This window comes from Mesoplodon mirus (assembly GCF_964341445.2).
Source record: "Mesoplodon mirus genome assembly, chromosome: 5".
Taxonomy (NCBI): Eukaryota; Metazoa; Chordata; class Mammalia; order Artiodactyla; family Ziphiidae; genus Mesoplodon; species Mesoplodon mirus.
In genome coordinates, this window is record NC_138980.1 from 28,403,570 (window position 1) to 28,423,500 (window position 19,931).

At 36.3% G+C, this 19,931-nt stretch overlaps 1 protein-coding gene across 4 annotated transcripts; it reads right to left on the reverse strand.

The window, feature by feature from the left end:
* Window positions 1–1,559: 1,559 nt before the first annotated feature.
* LOC309805134 (dual specificity protein kinase CLK4-like) lies at window positions 1,560–19,726 on the reverse strand (the record flags this gene model as incomplete). Of its 4 annotated transcripts, none has more annotated exons than XM_082622960.1 (14): window positions 1,560–1,709; window positions 1,795–1,885; window positions 2,608–2,687; window positions 5,501–5,583; window positions 8,358–8,487; window positions 8,738–8,832; window positions 9,039–9,205; window positions 9,298–9,414; window positions 12,367–12,433; window positions 12,829–12,919; window positions 13,970–14,105; window positions 14,646–14,732; window positions 18,732–18,798; window positions 19,566–19,668. In XM_082622960.1, the coding sequence occupies 14 exons, from the start codon at window positions 19,666–19,668 to the stop codon at window positions 1,569–1,571; spliced, it is 1,455 nt and encodes a 484-aa protein (XP_082479086.1). In that variant the 3' UTR covers window positions 1,560–1,568. The 4 variants fall into 4 exon arrangements, with proteins under 4 accessions (XP_082479086.1, XP_082479087.1, XP_082479084.1 ...); XM_082622961.1 differs by having other exon boundaries at window positions 13,970–14,101; window positions 14,642–14,732; XM_082622958.1 differs by lacking the exon at window positions 18,732–18,798 and having other exon boundaries at window positions 19,566–19,726.
* Window positions 19,727–19,931: the final 205 nt, after the last annotated feature.

Consider the following 19,931-nt stretch of genomic DNA (forward strand, 5'->3'; position numbering starts at 1 on the left):
GACTGATCAATAGTTTTGGGTTTTTTTTTTACTAAATTAACATTTACCATGTAGTTTTGTTTGTTTGTTTGTTTTTTGTTTTTTTGTGGTACACAGGCCTCTCACTGTTGTGGCCTCTCCCGTTGCGGAGCACAGGTTTCAGACGCGCAGGCTCAGAGGTCATGGCTCACAGGCCTAGGCGCTCCGCGGCATGTGGGATCTTCCTGGACCGGCGCACAAACCCGTGTCCCCTGCATCGGCAGGCGGACTCTCAACCACTGTGCCACTAGGGAAGCCCCTACCACTTAGTTTTTCATGTGTAAACAGGTAAGCAGAAAAAAATACCTACAGACAAACAAAAAGTTCATTATGTTAACCAATCAGGGTCTGGAAACTTCTGCAGTTTTCTTCCCAAGTGTTCTCCGATCAAATCATCTTTTTTTTTGTTTTCCAGTAAACAGTAACATAAATACAAATTGTTTAATAATAACCATAAAGTCTCATAGGCTGAGGTTTAAGTATTTATACTTCATATGGTAAGGAGACAGATATTGGACAATTTCTAGACTCCTGAAGATTTGGCATTAAAAACAAAAACCTCAGTCATCAGAATTCCTATTTCTACGTTTGTGACTAACTACATAAATAACCATTGGAAAACAGGACTTTCCAAGCTAACTTTCCAGTTAGACTTTAATCTTTTTTTTTTTTTTTTTTTTTTTTTTTTTTTTTTTTTTTTGCGGTATGCGGGCCTCTCACTGTTGTGGCCTCCCCCGTTGCGGAGCACAGGCTCCGGACGCGCAGGCCCAGCGGCCATGGCTCACGGGCCCAGCCGCTCCGCGGCATATGGGATCCTCCCAGACCGGGGCACGAACCCGTATCCCCTGCATCGGCAGGCGGACTCTCAACCACTGCGCCACCAGGGAGGCCCTAGACTTTAATCTTAAACGAAGTGTGTATGTGGTTTTATTAATCTACTACAATGCACAAGTTGGATGTCTTTCCATGAATGCTACTTACCACCACTGACATCAACCAATGAAACAGAACACAATACTTCCAATTTAATGAAATTCCAACAGCAAACAGTTCCTATGGGTTTTGGTTTCCAATACCTGCCTACCTAAAGTTAATAATACTTATTACCTGTTCAACAATTACAGAAAAATCTTTTAAAGTTAAGGAAAGTTTGAGGTAAATAAAGAATATTCATTTAAGAATGAAATAGTCAAGATTTCCTTTTACTCAAAAAAAACAAAAAACCAAACACAAAAATCACTTCCAAGAGTCAACCTCCATGTACAAAAGGCAAGATCAATCACTGGACACAAAGGATATTCCAAAGGTCTTTAAAAATGGTAATTAATCTCAAAAAAGGAAAATTAATTTTAGCTTTTATATTTCATTCATTATCAAGACCATATTTGCTTAACAAGATAATTATGCGATTGATACAAAACATACAGCATTTACACTTAACTGTACAAAATAATTTAAGGTTTATAAAAATATTAGAATGTTTAGAGTTGACTGACACAGTCTTAAATCATCTCTTCTAGACAAGTATAGTAAGACCACTGATTTCCATTTTATTTCTTTTTTAATAAGTCAAAGAAAGGATGCTGCAATGCTTCATCCAAGGTAATTCTTTTCACTGGATCATATTCTAACATTCTTTGAATCAGGTCAAACAGTTTCTCATGTTCTTCATCATGACAGAGCATAAATTCCTGAGGGGAAAAATGACTTTGTTTAAGAAAGACAATAAAAAATAGTTAAAACAGGTTTTTTTTTTTTTTTTTTTTTTTGTTTTACCTTTAATGGTTTGCAGTGTCCCGTAACATATCTACCAGCAGAACTACGTTCCTCCCAATCTAGCTGATTATGATGAAAATACATCTGTTTCCTATAGGAAAGAGAAGTCTGGATTAAATTTTAAGAAAAAAAGAAACCCCAAACCCACATTCTTACCCTGCCCCAAACAGGGGATTGGGGGAAAAGATGGAACCATAGACATCTCTCTATATATACATAAACATACAATTTCTAAAAATCTCAGCAATAATTATATCGGATACCTTATATGGTATTTTTCCTAATCTTGTACCCTCTGAAGTTTTAGTATCCCACCTAAGTTGTACCATATGTGAAACAATGCCAGCTTCAAAAACAGAGGTTCCTAGATCCATTCCTGTAAATTCTGATTTCACTAGATCTGGAATGGGGCTAGAAATCGTTAACAATTCCCTGGATGACTTCTGCGGTGAAGCTATGTTTTGAAACCACTTATAGTATTCTTGTCCAAAGACGTACATGTGGTTTGCAACAGTCTGGAATTCAAATTTAGATAGGACTCCAAAATCAAGCTCTTTTTACTACTCTATGTATTATTTTTAAATCAACCTAGGAAAACATTTATGCAAAGGTTAACCTGAGTATAAAAACACCACTTTATTTACTGGATCACAAAGTAAATATTGCATTACTTTTCAAAAACTTGACTTCATGAAAAAGAATTCAAAATCTACAGTCTTTGGAATAAGCAATAACAACAAAGATGGGTTTTCTATAGTTTGAATATAGGCCACTGCATGTACCCAATAAGGACTTTAATCTTAAAAAGCATACCTTGTTTTCTGAATCATGTGTGTTGGTATGGGTCCTAATATACGTTCCATCATTGCCAGGTGTTCTTTATTATCATCAGTCTAAAAAAAATAGGAAAAAGAAACTTAGCACTTTCCATTTCCCTACACGCACATAAAAGGATAACACAAGAAAACAGTGTGTCCGGGACTTCCCTGGTGGTCCAGTGGTAGAGAATACACCTTCCAATGCGGGGGACGTGGGTTCGCTCCCTGGTCGGGGAACTAAGATCCCACACGCTGCGGGGCAACTAAGCCTGCCCACCACAACAAGAGAGCCCGCGAGCCACAAACTACAGAGCCCACACACTCTGGAACCCGCACACCACAAGTGGAGAGAGAAAACCCACGTACCGCAGCAAGAGAGAAGCCCACGTGCTGGAATGAAGACCCAATGCAACCCCCCAAAAAAAGTAAATAAATAAATGTTAAGAAAAAAAAAAGAAAATAGTGTTCCCATAAAAGGACTAGATTAGACAGCTATACAATTTATATTACACTCTACTTCAAAGATGGAATAAAACTGAATGAGCTACACTGATTGTCTGATTTCTGAAATGAATTGGTAAGGTTTGTAGAGCTGATTGAGGAACAACTTTTTAAGTATATTTTACTGAAGTACAGTTGATTTACAATGTTCGAATAATTTGTTTAATGTAAAACAGAACAGTTTTTCCTTATTTGTATTACTTGCACTGTTTAACTGAGGGATGACTGGGAAGATTACCAATAACCTGGCTACTCATTTTATCGGTTGCTTAACTAACCTCCATTACCCAATGGATAGCAACTTTGTAACACTAATCCTAGACAATAAAAATACAGTCCCAATAATTCTTACAACAACCTTGAGCTAGGAATGTGGGAACATAACTTTCAAAGAGGTTAAGATACTAGCTCAAGCTCATATAGCTCATCAATGAGGAAACCTGAGCTGTGAACCCAAGTCAAAACTCATATTCTTAAATTACACAGTAACAGAGCTTTGGCTAAAGTCGAATAAATTGTTAAACTAAATGGTACACTCCTAAGCAGAGGCTGGAAAGCTTCTTCTATAAAGGACCAGATAGTAAATATTTTAGGCTTGGATGGTCACAGATGGTCTCCACCACATATTCTTTTTCATTTTTTAAAGCAGGCATCAGATAGGATATAGTTTGCCAATCCTTGCTCTGAAGAGCAGAGTCTATGTGCAATGCTTTTTAAATCCATTAACTACTGTGCCTAGCACACTGCTTTCAAAATGTTCTTAAGTCATGACAGGAATAAATAATACAAGCTCCATTATCTTCAAAAAGTTCCTTAGTTGAAGACTATTTTGGAGGGTGGAATTAAAATATAAACCACATCTCAAACCAAAGTTAATAATCGACGCTTAAGGTCTCAGAATGATTTACAATCATAAAACCATCTGAAGGATTTTATATGTGTCAGAATGAAGAAAGCATGCACTGTGCTCAACTTTTTCCTTGACCCTATAGCTTACTACCACAAAACCAGACACCACCCCCTAGAAATGTCCGACAGCTATGTTCTAGATATCAAACTTGTCTACAAACTCAGAGTACTTTTAACAGATCTCTACGGAGTAGACAGAAGTTTGGTGAGGTGCCCCAGAGCGGCGAACACATATATTCTGCAACAGCCACCTAAGTGACTTATAATTCATCACAGCTTCCTCCCTCCTCATCCTGCATTGCCATAACCTCAAAGCAACCTTGACAGTATTAGCCAGGAACTTCCTAACCACCCTCACCCCATCCAACAACACACCTTGATCAAATCACAACCCTCTTAAAGTTCTCCAATGGTTACACCACTTGAAGCTTTCAAGACTTTTAGTTTTCCGACATAAGCAAAATTATGAGGAAAACAAGTAGAGACCTAAATAACATTTTCTCCTTTTTGTTCTGCCAAGTAAGCCAATAACTATTATCATTGCATAGAAAGAACATTTTAATACCAAAAAAAACAGGAGAGATAATTTCTAAATGAAAGCCAGAACGGCAACCCTACAAAATCATTTTCATTTTAGACCGGTCTACATTTGGAAACCACTGACTCCTAGGATAAAACAAATACCTTTCTATGGCAAACAAGTCCACTATGAATCAGTACTTGCCTACTGACACCATTTTCCTATTTATCCAAGACACTCCGGCAGCACTATTCATCCTTCCTCAACTAGAGTAGCTTCCTTTATGCCTCTTGCATTTATGAATACCATTTCTTCCTGATATGGCCATCACACACTCTAGTTTTCTGACAAACTCTTACTCTTCCTTATAGCTTGGATTAAACTCCCTATTCCTCAGTGATGCCTTCTCGAAGGAAACTTAACCGTTCACCTTTTCTGGGTTCCCTTCTACATTGTTCCATTATAGCAAGTATCATATTGTACTGTACGTTTTCCCATGTCTATCCTGTGTATGTCTTCCTTGAGGAGAGAGATGCTGTCTTTTCATTTTTATACACACAGTGCTTAGAAATGTGCCTAGGGTGTCATACATGCTTAATACAACTTACTGTTTCTGAATTCTTTTAATAAAAGTGCAACATAACCAGCGCTGAATTAAAACTGACCATAGTAACACTAATGTAAATTTATGAAGGAGCATCACAATAAAATGGATCATATGAAGTCAATATGAACCATGTGTTTAAAAGCTCCACATGCAGAATGAATTATGACCATTCACTGAGAGTAGTTCATTCAACTGTGGTTTTAGAGAAGGATGACTATTTTGCACATGGAAGTTTACATCTTAAGAATAATGACACTATGGCAACTTTCCAATATGGAAACCAAAACTTTAACATGCCTTTAACATTAAAGCTCATTATGAATCAGTAAGTAACATTTACTAAATACATACCTGAAAGACTGTGAAACCAAGGTAATATTCAATAAGAATGCAACCTATGCTCCAAACATCACATGGCTGAGACCAACCTAAAGCTATTTAAAAACAAAACCAAACATTTTATTAGGCAACAGTTTTTAATTGCCAATACACAATATCTTTTCCTATGTGGGTGCTCTCTTTATATAGCCCATTTAGGAGAAGATGATAGTAAATTCAGGGTTTACATTTTTAGTTTTATACCAAACATGATTCAGTATGCTTTCAGAGTCCTCCATATCCTTGTATCAACTTACAGTATTTTAACCTGGGGGAGGAGGCATTTTATGGAAAGTAAGAGGGGTGAGCAAATAGTCCATAGTCTCTGAATTGCTTGTGCAATGAGGAGCACTGTTATACCCACTTAACGGTTGTTCTATGAAATTTTACATTTTATTAGTGCAAACATAGGTCAATAATTATCCTCAGAGTGTAATTACTAACCCCTTATCAATTACCATCAGCTTGATATCTGAGTTTATTTCTTCCATTAAAAGAAATAGTAGTGTCACCTAAATTATGTAAGAATTATAATGGATATTATAAGCAGTGTCACCCATAAGCAGAATTATACAGATATTTAAAGTTCACATAGAGAGGTATCTATATATGTACTTTCAGGTTGTCTAGACATGATCATATATTTTCTCCTTCAGAATTCTCAATAGTAACATTATTCAGAAAAGAAAAAAACACCTAGCCTTAAGTCTCTATCTATTTAGAAAGGAAAAGAGTAAACCTAAACCATACAGATGTTTTAACCTTTTAAAGATTAAGTTTTTAATAAAAAATAATGTACAAATAAAACCTACTTTAAAAGACATTTCAATTACTTTCAGTAACATTACTGAATTTAAAGACAAAGGAAGAAACAATATATTCAAGGAACTTGACTATGACTTAGCCATTTTTGTTAACCCTCATGGTACTTATCACTTGAACAAAAGGATAATGGAGCATGGTTTCTACTTACAGTAACACATACAAAATCTGCAAATGATAGAGCTTGGATCTAAGATGAAAGTTTTCTTTTCCAGCCACTCCTGTCTCCCAGTCCAGCTTTCTCCCAAGTGACTGTAAACTACCTCATTCTCTTATGGCTCAGCTCTCATACTCTTTGGAATTTCACATCATTCACTTTGACCAACTTCTGTTTACTACCAACACCCAAGACATGAGACCAACTGCCCTCCTCAGTGGTGGCACCTGACAACATCTTCCTCTTCAACCTAATTCTGCCTTAATCCTCAGGAGTAACACTTCACAAACACACAAAGAACCCTTCTAATCTTCCCATCTGTTCATTTCTTTTCCTAAACACCAATAACCCCAATTTCAGATTTATATCAACTATCCCCAGCCTGGCCACACATGGGACTGTATTATTACTAAGAATCACTGTATCTTACGCAATCTAGGAGGAGGCCATTAACTAACTGTAAGATACACCACTGTTTTATGAACCAATAACCAAGAAAAAATGCTGTTTTGTCTTATGTTTCCTCACATGTTAAAATGTGGAGAAAAATCTTCTTCTTAAAATTGATAAAACACAGCAAGTTATCTCTTTTTAAGCTCTGAAAATACCTATCTGTCCACAATCTCCTCCCACACTCTTTTCTTTTACCTTCATTGCAGGCTTCAGTCCTCAACCATGAATACACTTTCTAAACTACTGCAACATAGCAGCTTCTTTCAGACCATACTAAGCAGAAATCCTAGTAACATCAATCTCAAAGATGAGCTCCAAACCTGTGCTATCCTATGTGGTAGCCACTAGCCACATGTGGTTATTTAAATCTAAAAGTTTAATTAATTTAAAATTCAGTTCCTCAGTCACACTGGCTATACTGAAAGTACACAGTAGTCTACGTGTGGCTACTAATGGCTACCATGTTGGATAGTGCAGATATACAACATTTCTATCATCATGGAAAGTTCTACTAGCCAGCACTACAAACTATTCTTAATTTCCTGTCCCTTTTACTAATTCTTTACTCTAGGTAAACATCATTAGTTTGCTTTCACACTCATATTCTCAACTACCCAGTCCTCTTCGACAAAAGGTAAAAAGTGGAAAAGACTGATTCCACAAAGATGTTTTACTATCCAACCTCGGTTGAAACTTACTTTTGGCAAAGTAATATGCTTATACCATTTAACTATCTCCCAATATCACCTGATCTGAATTTTTCCCACTGTCTCCAAGCCCCCAAATCCATCTCTGACTTCCTTGCTCTATCAACATGACTCGGTCTCGAACTTTTAAATTTTGAGGCATAAGATGCGCTCTCCCTCACTGAGTTCCCTTTTATTAATATTGAAAAACCCTGCACCTTAACTAATTTTCCTTTCCATGCTTTCCCATGTCAAAGATGATCAAAGAAGCTCTCCTCTTAGACTAGCCCCTCTTTCTTCTCCTCTTAACCTCCGTCCACCCTACATCTAGACGTCTGCCAGCCAAATCTTTAGCATGTTCCCCAGCACCATGCTTTGTGATGAGACGAAAAGAGGTGCCCACATCGCTTCAAAATCACACTGCTGTCATGGACTTAGCCAATACAGCTTGTTCTCTTATGATCTTGTAAGACTGACTTGTTCAAAAAGAACCACCACCTGGAATATCTTTACAGATGATATCACATCTTTCCCACTCAGGAAAATTATTTATAGCAATGTCCAGACAGCTTTTATGAAAACAGAAAACATTTTCTGTACACTGCTAAGAAAATTACAGCTATCCCCCAACTACCTGCCCCCCAATAAAAGCTATAGAGAACAAAAAATCTCTTTTTCAATTAAAATATCAGGAAGTCTGGTATCTACTAACCCAAAATGACCTCTGGAGCTCTGTAATGCCGTGTAGATATCACAGTGCTATGATGTTCATCATCGTATGTTGCACTTCCTAAGTCAACAATTTTGACATCTGTGTTTTTCAGTGTGCGTTCATCACGTTTCTAGAGATACAGTTAAGTAAACACAAAGATCAATAAAGATATGAAATATTTTATAGCACTATCCAAAAGGCTTGCACATGAATTCTCTTTTTGATTTTCAAAATAACCCCATGAGAAAGGCAAAGGATTACCCTTTTGGGGTTAAACTTCAGGATATAATAAGCCTCAAAGGTAAAATTCCTCATCCAAGGATCACCAAGCTAAATTAATTTTAAAGACAACTACCAAAATTAAAACAAGTGTAACTTACCATTTTTGAATTATACTTGACTACATAGTCAGACTCCACAAATAAAATATTTTCAGGCTTCAGATCTGTATGGGTTAATTTATTATGATGCAAAACTACAAAAGAACAAAAAGACATTATTAGTTTCACTTACAAATGTAATCTGTACCGGGGGAAAGGAGAATTAGTAGTAGAGGTAGGGATCAAAAGTGGTTTCATCTTTACTTGCAACGTGCATTTTTAGTGACAATGGTTTGATATGTTGCTTGTCCAATAAAACCTTTAATTGACTGGTATTTAAAAATTTAACAAGTATACTTACAATTTACTGACTGACAGATCTGATATGCCATTTGCCTGATATGGTCAATTTGAAATGGCAGAAAGCTATTTTCTTTAATGAAATCATAGGTACTAAGTCCCAGGAGTTCGAACACAATACAAATATGACCATGATGATCAAACCATTCTAGCATCTGGACACATCGGCTGAAACAGATCAGAATACAAATAATTCAGTTCACAGAATTCTGATTATTTCATGGAACATAATGGATCACAGTTCCAAGTTTCTTACTTACAAGACATTATTGGGATCAGTACTATTTAAATGCTCCAATACTTTGATTTCTGAATGAGCTGCTTCACGATATGGTCCCACATTTTTTGTGATTTTCACTGCTACATGTATGCCACCCCTTAAAAACAAAATGAAAATGGTAAATGTACAGAAGGGCGTTGAAGACATGTATCCTCTAAAGCAGCTGTCCCCAACCTTTTTGGCACCAGGGACCGGTTTCATGGAAGACAAGTTTTCCATGGTTGAGGGGAGGGTGTGATGGTTCAGGTGGTAATGCAAGCTATGGTGAGCAGCAGATGAAGTTTCACTCGCTCGCCCACTGCTCACCTCCTGCTGTTAGGCCCAGTTCCTACCAGTCCACGGCCCAGGGGTTGGGGACCCCTGCTCTAAAGCATCATCTTGTTAAGTACCAATCACTCTATGCTATTTTCCTAAAATAATCTTTCAGGGTATATTATAGCAGATCTATAAACATTTTTTCAAAACATTTTGACAAAATATACATTATACAGAGTGATGATTTCTCTTAATACTTAAGAACGTTAATGTTTGTTTCCAAAAGTTTAAATTGACCTAGATTTTATAAGTAGTTTTTTTTTTAAAAAAGGATAAAAATATAAACCTTGAAGATACTACTGCTGAAAACATTCACTCATTCGCCAGGCTAGACCGAATGTGCCAGATGTTGCATTGGAATCACTGTTAAAAGGAGCTTGTCCCATGTACCTCACAGTCTAATGGAAAAGACAGACACTTGAACAACTTATCATTAGGTTAGAAGTGCCTGGTATAAGGTATAGAGAGAAGAAAGAACCTAACCATCAGAGTTAGGGGAGCTCAGACTTCTTCAGAGAAGAAAGACAACTATCAGTTTGTTAGATAATTCTGGCAAAGGAGACACCAGCAATAAGTCATCAAGCCAAAAAAATGTTTAGTGCATTCACGGATGCGAAGAGGTATAAATAGCAACAATGTAGGGCAGCGTGTTTTAGACCGGGGCATCTGTAGTACTTCCTAAAAAGTACAGAGGGAATTCCCTGGTGGTCCAGTGGCTTAAGACATGAGCTTTCACTGCCGTGGGCCCAGGTTCAATCCCTGGTCGAGGAGCTGAGATCCCGCAAGCCATGTGGTGCGGCCAAAAAAAAAAAAAAAAGCCGTAAATGATTTTGAGGAAAAGGATTTCCAAATCTTCAGCTTCCTTCTGTCCTCTTTTCTAAACCTGATCTTCTTGAATACAAGCCAGCAGTCAACCCTGCATTTTTCACTATGGCCTTCCCACATTACAAAAGAGAACCCCATGCACGTGAAATTAATATGGCAAGGTTTGTGCCCCAGGCTGTTTATAAAAAAGAAAAAAAAATTCTTTGAGGCAAAAATTTTTCTAGTGGCTGAATAGCAAACCTATTCCGAACTCATTTCTTTTGACAAGGTCCCAATGAAGTTGTGGGCTGATATATAATCATCAAAATAAATTTTTAATGATTTATCTCCCTATGATGTATAGCATATATCTCAAGACTTAAAAGAATTACTATAAAACTGCTGTGACAAAACTTCTTCTAGTCTCATCTATTTCATCATATGGACAAGTTTTCTAACTGCTAATAAGCTATAAAAATGAACAGTGCTAATAGCTATAAAAATGAAAAATGGATAATGGTGTTAGCTAATGCTACTATAGTAATCATATTGCAGTATATAAATGTTCAAACCAACGTTATACACCTTAAACTTATAAGCTTTCATATTACTTGTCAATTAAAAAAAAAGAAAAATGGAAACTTAATGTTAAAACAGTAAGATTTATCTATGGACACATGAACTCATTTTTTTAAAGGCCCCAACCATCTCGATAAAAGATATATTTACAATTACATTGTATGTTTTAGGTCTAATAAGTATCAAAATTTGTAACAGATTTGTACTTGATCAATTGAATACTCTTCATTGGAATATCTCAAATACTCAAGTCTTGGAACCTCAAGAAATTTTTAAAAGACCTCAATGGGACAACTAGTGAAATGTGAATCAGGTTGTAGATAAGCTGGCAAAACTTGAAAATACATATAACATGTAAATATAGAGAATGATTAAACACTGTAAAATGTTAACATTTGTGGAATCTGGGTGAAGAATAGATGGGAATTCTTAGCAACTTTCCTAAGTCAAAGTATTTCAAAATATCTTAAAATTTTACTTTATGTTCACATTTTTGTCATAGAGAGGAAAGGGTGATAATAAAAGACACTTAGGATAATATTCTTTATAAAAAGTGAAGTAAAAGTTAAGTTCAAGATAAAGCATTTCTAAGTATTCAAGAAAAGTTTGTTCATGGATGACAGGAGGTATCAAGCTGTTGTATTTAGATTCCCCCAAACATATTTAGAAAGAGAGATATGTTTTTTTTTAAAAAATCACCATTTACAATAAGCTGGAAATTACATCCTCAACTATTTTATGATGAAAAGTATAGATGTCAATTTAGAAATGTGCAGTTTCCACTAAACTGTTGTAAGACGTTCACTTACAAAAAAATTTGCAACCGCAGAAGAGAGATCCTAGAGGAAAACATGAAAATGAAGCAGAGAGGGTCAAAGAACAAAAAGTTTAGTATAACTCATTAAAGAATCTGGACTTTATTCTGTAGGCTTCAAGTAATATAATTTTTTTATAGTTTGAGAAGCTAACCCTAACGTGCAAATATTATCCTTTGGAAATAAAAGTTTTTGAACCAAGAAGATTAGACATGCTAATTTATTGTCTCTGCAATTCAAAAGTAGGGTAAAGCACTCCAAATCTCTTATAGAAAGCTAAGGACCTAAGTTCTGGGAAAGTCTTCACTTGAACACTGACATTAATTTCCATGAACTCCATCTGATAAACATTTTCAGCATTCTTGGTCAAAATCCATACTTATGGTAAATAAATCGTACACAGTTCAAGAACTTCTGAATACTTATACCTCCCAGGAAAACACATAGCTACCACTTAAATTCCATTTCATCTAAATTATGGATCCTTCTCCACCAAAAATATCAGAATGTTCAAAAAAGAAAAACAACAAACTTACATGCCATGATCAAGGCACTCTACAACTCTGCCAAAGGTCCCTTCTCCCAAAGTGTTCACGATTTCATCTAAAGTGAGGGGGGAGAAAGAAGTGTAAGTACCTGAGTACAAATTATCAGTTATTCAAATAATGAATGCTTAAGTGTGGAATTTTTTCAAATGCTCTCTATTAAAGCATAATTAACGTTCCAGCCCTCAAATTATTTTATTTTCAGATGCTACAAAAATAATGTAGATAGCTATTTTTCTTGCTCTAATCTCAAATTCCACTGATTATTTTGGAACTTTAGAGTAGAAATATTTAAACTCTATAGAAAAGAAGAAATACAAAAGAACAACAAACAAACCCACAAAAAACAAAACAAAAAAGCAATGAAGAGTTCTTTAGACCCCGCTGACAAACTATTCTTAAAAAGATTATTCTGTCTGCAAAGTTTAAAAAGTGTTGAAAAATATTCTATACATCTTGCTTTTAGAACGTCTCCACTTTGACAGATAAGGTGACCCTCTTCATCATCTTCTATACTCCTGGATCTTTTCCTTTGGTGGCTCTTCTGGAACGGCAAGTGGGCAGCACCAAGATCGTCCAGCCAATCAATATAGCAGAGTGAATTCAGGGCAGAATACGCAATTCATTCAGCGGGGAGATATTCAGGCATTCAGATAAGAACCAGGCCACGAAGAGTTGGCAGGAGCAAGTTCAAATTCAGTCCCCAGAGATTCACAGGACACAGTTTATGTTACAGAAGAAAAACATGGCAAGATTTTCAGATAAGTTACTTAAAGTGGCAATAGAAAAAACAACACAATTGTCTCTAAAACACTGACTTAATTGAAGTCTGAAATTTAAAGAATGCAATGTCATGATCTATTAATCTCGTTATAAAATAGCCTATGCTGTGAGTTGAGATGTCTAGTTTGTCAGGAAAATGTTTTAAAACGTCAAGATTAGCTCAAATTGATACTTAGCAATATTTTTAAACATACTTATTAAAATAAAAGGGGAAAATAAAGGCTAATGTCAATGTTTGATCTAATCAATGATAGTTCTACTGAAGAAAACTTGGGGAGGAAAATAATAACTCATAGTTTACTGCAAACAAGTGAAGATTCATGAGTGTAAAAAAAAAGGCAGGCTTTCTGGACAATAATTTCCCCTTCAGCACCCACTTTCAGAACTCCAATGGAACTAATTGCAGATTGTGCTATACACAGGGTAAGTATCCACCAGTGCAACTTTCTACATTTGTCTCCAAGTACTGGGAAAGGGGTTTCTTTTAAAGTAAAAAATGTTTAAGATGAAAGAAAAGATGGGTGCTTCATCTTTTCGTATGATTATGTTATAAAAGATAAAAATATTTTTAACATTAAAATCAAGAACCTCATGATCTGGTCTGCAGAAAATGAGTAAATGTGGGCAAATGAGGACTAACTAATAAATGCAGATTAGTTGTAAGAATTTGGAAGTTTCCTTTAAGGATTCAAGTAATATAAACACAATTATATTCATATAGTATTATAAACTTTTTCAAACTTATTGGCTCAGTAAGAGCTTTTACACACAAATAAGTATCCACCCAAAATAAAAACAAAATCAATCATACCGAACGTGACTGATTACTTGAACATTGTCTATTACACTTCCTTTTAGGACTGCTTCTCCAGCTTCGGACTGAAGATTTACTGCAGTGGATTCGATAACTGCTTTCAACGTCTCTGTGATAACGTCTAGGAACACATCTTTTGCAGTAATCATTTCTGTATTCATCAATGTTAGGAACATATATTTTGCAGTAGTCATTTCTGTATTCATCAATGTTAGGAACGTATATTTTGCAGTAGTCATTTCTGTATTCATCAATGTTAGGAACGTATATTTTGCAGTAGTCATTTCTGTATTCATCAATGTTAGGAACGTATCTTTTGCAGTAGTCATTTCTGTATTCATCAATGTTAGGAACGTATCTTTTGCAGTAGTCATTTCTGTATTCATCAATGTTAGGAACGTATCTTTTGCAGTAGTCATTTCTGTATTCATCAATGTTAGGAACGTATCTTTTGCAGTAGTCATTTCTGTATTCATCAATGTTAGGAACGTATCTTTTGCAGTAGTCATTTCTGTATTCATCAATGTTAGGAACGTATCTTTTGCAGTAGTCATTTCTGTATTCATCAATGTTAGGAACGTATCTTTTGCAGTAGTCATTTCTGTATTCAGCAATGTTAAGAACATATCTTTTGCAGTAGTCATTTCTGTATTCAGCAATGTTAAGAACGTATCTTTTGCAGTAGTCATTTCTGTATTCAGCCATGTATCTCCGGTCCTGATAATATCTCTCATTCAAGAACCTTGCTTCTAAATAATGACTGCAAACACATTAAAGGATTTAAAATTACTCTCTTCATTCTAGAACGCTTTAACGTTTAACCACATTTTAACGTGGTTAAAATAAAACATTCTCTCAAGAATTCCTGGTTTCAACAGCTAACTCAATAAAAGAAAAAAATACAAATTGATGAATTAGAACTTATACTTAACTCACAAAACTTAAATAATTTTACTTTAACCAACAAGCAAATGGGTACATATATCTCTATTAATATATACTGCTATGAAGGAACAAACCTTGGGTCAAATCATTCAACATATTCAGTGTTTACTTGATTAAGTGTCCCTTTACCTTCTGGTGAAAGTTAAGACCAAAAATTCACAAAACTGCTCTTCTGAAATTCATCAATCTTATGATATATGCATCTGTAACTAAGCTCTCTTCCTTTTTGCAGAGCCACACACAACATGAGGCAGGCAAAACAGGATTCCTTTCCTTCTTAATGTAAGTTAGGTATCTCTGGCACACAGAGTTCTTTCACAAAGGGTGTATTAGAGGTAAAAGGAATCTTAAATATATTTCAGGCCTTTCATTTTACAGATGACTACACTGAGATCCCTAGAAGGAAAACGATTTGCCATGGTTGTAGAGCACATTCTAAATCCTATTGTATGTGCCAGTATTATTATACACACCACCTATTCCATCTCCTCTCCTCTATTTCGAGCTTCCTGTATCTTTCTGAGAAATAGTCAACACAGTTTTTGAACGCTGCTTCATGTGCCAAAAATATCCAAAATATATGCCCCTCAAATGAGAAAAGGTTCTTATAATTGCTTGCTTAGGATTTCCCAACCCCCTACTTGCCTTTGCATTTTGAATTTCCTGTCACTCCTGCTTGTGAAATAAACAAGAATTCAGGGAAAACAGCATCATCTGGTACCATAGTGCTTACCTTCTTTTTGATTTTTTTATTTTTTTTGCGGTACGCAGGCCTCTCACTGTTGTGGCCTCTCCCGTTGTGGAGCACAGGCTCCAGATGCGCAGGCCCAGCATCCATGGCTCATGGGCCTAGCCGCTCCGTGGCATGTGGGATCCTCCCGGACTGGGACACGAACCTGTGTCCCCTGCATCAGCAGGCGGACTGTCAACCACTGCACCACCAGGTAAGCCCCATAGTGCTTGACTGCTGAATCTACACATCCCTTTGAAAATCTAATTGAGAGGTATGGGCCCTCTCCCCTAAGAAACGCACAAATGCGTAAACAAATCTTGGCAAGGAATTTCAGAGATCATGGACCTCAGGAAGTCAATGGATTCCAGTTAAGCAGCCTTGATTTGATGGAAAGAAAAAGACAGAGTCAATTGGCCCAGTTTCCCGTCCCCCTCTCTACCTGGGATGAGTATCCTTTTCAACAGTGTGAAGCTTCAAGAGGGATGCACGTGGAGCACTGAGGGAGAGAGGGGACACCTGCCCAGTCAGACACACCAGCTAAAATAATCCTGACAAGCAATGGAGTGACAGATGTTAACTAGACTGCCCTCACTAACCTCGTTCTTTTTCCCAGAATATGTTGTCATTCTTTTTTCTCAGGAGGCTGGTTTATGCAAAAATAAAGGAGAAGCATCTCTAAAACTGCTACTCAACAGGGCTGGCATCAAATCCAGGCTGGGGAGATGCAGAAGCCCCCTTTCCCCAGTGTCAGCCTTAAGTTCTAGCCATTGGAGAAACAACTCAGGATATTAGGGTCTAAATCTGGGTCTAAGTCAGGGATCTGATCAGTTGCTTGGAACCGTTAAGGGAGAGATCTACAATACATCAAACTAGAAATTACCATACTCTAAAGGGCATCTGTTTAATTCTGTAAGGCATCCTTCCCATAAAAGTCTAAAATGTATCGGAAAACTCTAACACTAATAATCCTTAGCTGGACTAGTGCATGAAATTAGAGCTGCTGATAATCCATAAATAATCTATAGAATGACAAACATGGAGTGAAGTAATACTATGAGGATAAACTAAAAAGATGAGGACCTCTTCAGCCTACAACAACCGAGCCTTAGAGATTAGATAAACAAAGTCTACAGAATTATAAAGGCTATATGGACAGAGTGAACAGGATGAACAGACTGACTGAATTTCTAAAAAGAGTCACTGAATGTCCAGTGAATATTTCACTGTAGTTCTTTAAAACAGCCAAGACTAATGAGGCTATGGGCATTCGTTTTTATTTCCACACAGGTCCTGTGGAAGATAAAAAATATATGAGGCAAAATCCCTGCCAACAAATAACTGTTCAATTTGAGATTACTCACACAAAAATCAAACAAAACTCAACCATGCAGGAAATGCCAAAAGCCTGGATATGAGTGCTTAGGAGAAAAAACTCATAATGCTTAAAATGGTCAGGGAAGATTTCGTGAAAAAGAAGGGAAGAGTTGCATCTTAGAGGGACATCAGGATTTGGATAAAGTAGGAAGTAGAAGAAGTGCCAGGAAAGAAAAATGGCATATTACCATCTTACATTTATAGAGTACTTTTAGCCAGAATGGTTTAGAGATGAGTTTGTCTACATGCTACTTAGGAAATAGTAAGTAGACAATTTCAGCAAGAGCAATTTTCACATAGGGGAACATAGGCAAATAAATAAGCTGGGAACAGATCATCCAAAATCTTGCATGCCAGGCTAAAGGGCTTAAAACAGTGTTTCTCAAAGGGTGGTCTGTTTATTAACAATATCGAAATACTGAATTTTTAAAAATGAAGATCCCTGGACCCCAGGTCAGACTCACTGAATAATCTGGTACTATGCATTTTAAACATACCTCCAAAGTGATTCTATTCACACTAAAGTTTCAGAATCACTGGTTTAAGGCTTGATACTCTATGTTACAACAAGACATTTAAGGATATAAAATGTGTTCACAGTGTTCACAGCCACATCAGTCTTCCTGTGTAGAATTAATTGATTAAGCTTGTAGGAAGGGAGCAATTCACAGGCTACTTACAAATCAGAAAGAAAAGACACTCTGAAATATATAGGAAAAAAGGTAAGATAATTGATCTACAATAAAAGCGCTGATAAATCATAAGAAAAATATGCTTTAATAGAAAAAATAGGCTAAGAATACAAAAATAATGTTCACAATCAACTAGACTTCAATTAAAAAATATTCAAGTGTTCAATAAGCACATGACAGAGGACAAATTCAGCAGAAATTTAAACATTCAAATGAAAAGAAAACACTATTCTTGGCATTTCAAAATAGACAAGACTGGTGACAGCATGTCGTAGGGAGTGTAACTTGGTACAAACTTTCTAGAAAAATATGTGGAAAAATATGTGAATATGTAGCAAGAGCCTTATAAGAGTTCACACCCTTTCACTTGAAACTGTCCCTTCTTAGAACCTATTTTCAGGAAATATTCAGAGGCAAAGATTTGTATACAAAGATAGTTTTCAGAAGAAATAACTTTACATCCAAATGGGGGACTAGCATCCTACCAAGAGTACCTTCTTTATATGCTTCTGTATTTTTCAGTTTTTTTCCTATAATTTTACAAAAAAACACTCTTATAAAGTTTTGAATCTTGAAAATGACTATTAGATTACTCCAGATTATGGAGAGCAATTACCACCAGACATCTCTGGTGCCAATATCAAAGAAGAAACTATTGGCCTAGTGGTTATTGCACTGACTCAGTATCATCTTTCTGTGGTTAATTATGAATATGAATAACTGTTCATCATTCATATCACTTCCTTTCGACACATACAATGCATAATAAATCCATGAATGGTTAGTACTATATGTTCAGCCTTACAGAGTATTTTGTAGTTATCTTAATATAGGGTACAGATATTCTTGTATAATACATTAATTAGCTCAGGTCATTGAAATCCTGGCATAGATTCTCCCTCTTCCCTCCATATGATAGTGTGTGAAGAATGATTAGTCTGCACTGATTAACAACAAGCTCACTGTTCTACAGAACAAGTCTGTTTTGGCATGGAGAAGGAAAAAAATTGCATACTGTTTTTTAAAGTAACCCCAGTTGGCTAATTTAGAAAGCAATCTGGCAAACAGTCCCAGTGGAACATCTGCACAAAACAAGGAGAAAACATAGAACCAACAAAAACAAATGAGAAAGGGAAATTAATGGAGGACAGAATGAAAGAAACTCTATTCACCTAGGCTTTGTTTAATCATTTAGGAACTTGAAAAATTCCTTCAATTCTATATAAACGTAGTACCTCCAAATTTTACACGGGTAAGAATACAACAGAACAGGACACATGCCATTGGAAATTTTTATTGAGGCCCTTCTTACAACAGCCAAGCTTCTAAGAATCCCAAACATATCCACTGGCCTTATCTACAAATATAACCTGTAGAATACAGTATAGGCAACTAATCCCCAACACACTGTAACATTCTCACACACCACATGCTATTTTTCTCATCTGGATGAACTCTTCCCCACCCTTCATTAGCTCTCATTTGTGGAACCCTAAATAAGTGCCCCAATGTACAGCTCTCCCTACTACATACAAGTTAAAGGCACTCACTGGTCCTTTAATCACTTACTTAACTTTCGTGTGTCTCATTTCCCACAACTATATTACTGGCAGCTGGGACTCCATCAACTGTCTCCTACAGCTCCCAAATGGACACAGATATGTGAGAGCAGGAACTCTGTTCTATTCACAGCAGTGGCTAGCATATAATAGGCACTCAGTAAATATTTTCTGAATGAGTATTTGTTGACTGATTTATAAAACAATCTGACAGATGAAAGTTATATAAGCTAATGACAAGTCATTACAACTATTAGTGTTAAAATGGTACTAGTTCAAGTGTAATTTACCAATAAGATTCTTTAAGCTGGTGATGTGGTTTACAATGTCTGTTCTCTTGTGTACTACTGTGGGATCTCCTCTTCTGTTTGTGCCTTCCACTGTAGCTTTCATGTCCCAGGCTTTCTCTGTTATCCCAGTCAGGGCAGTGAGTTCTGTTGGAATGACTCATCTGTTAATGGAAATGAAAAGTGAGTTGTGGAATTTACAGATGGTTATATTTAGTAAATAAAATATTTCACATTACTATTAATTAAATAGAAAAACCCCAGCACATGGGGTCCTACAGGTTCTAAAATCTTCGTAGGTAATGGTTCCCAAGGCATGGAGGCACTGTCCCACTGGTATGTCAGATGATTCTAAGTGGCACACACACC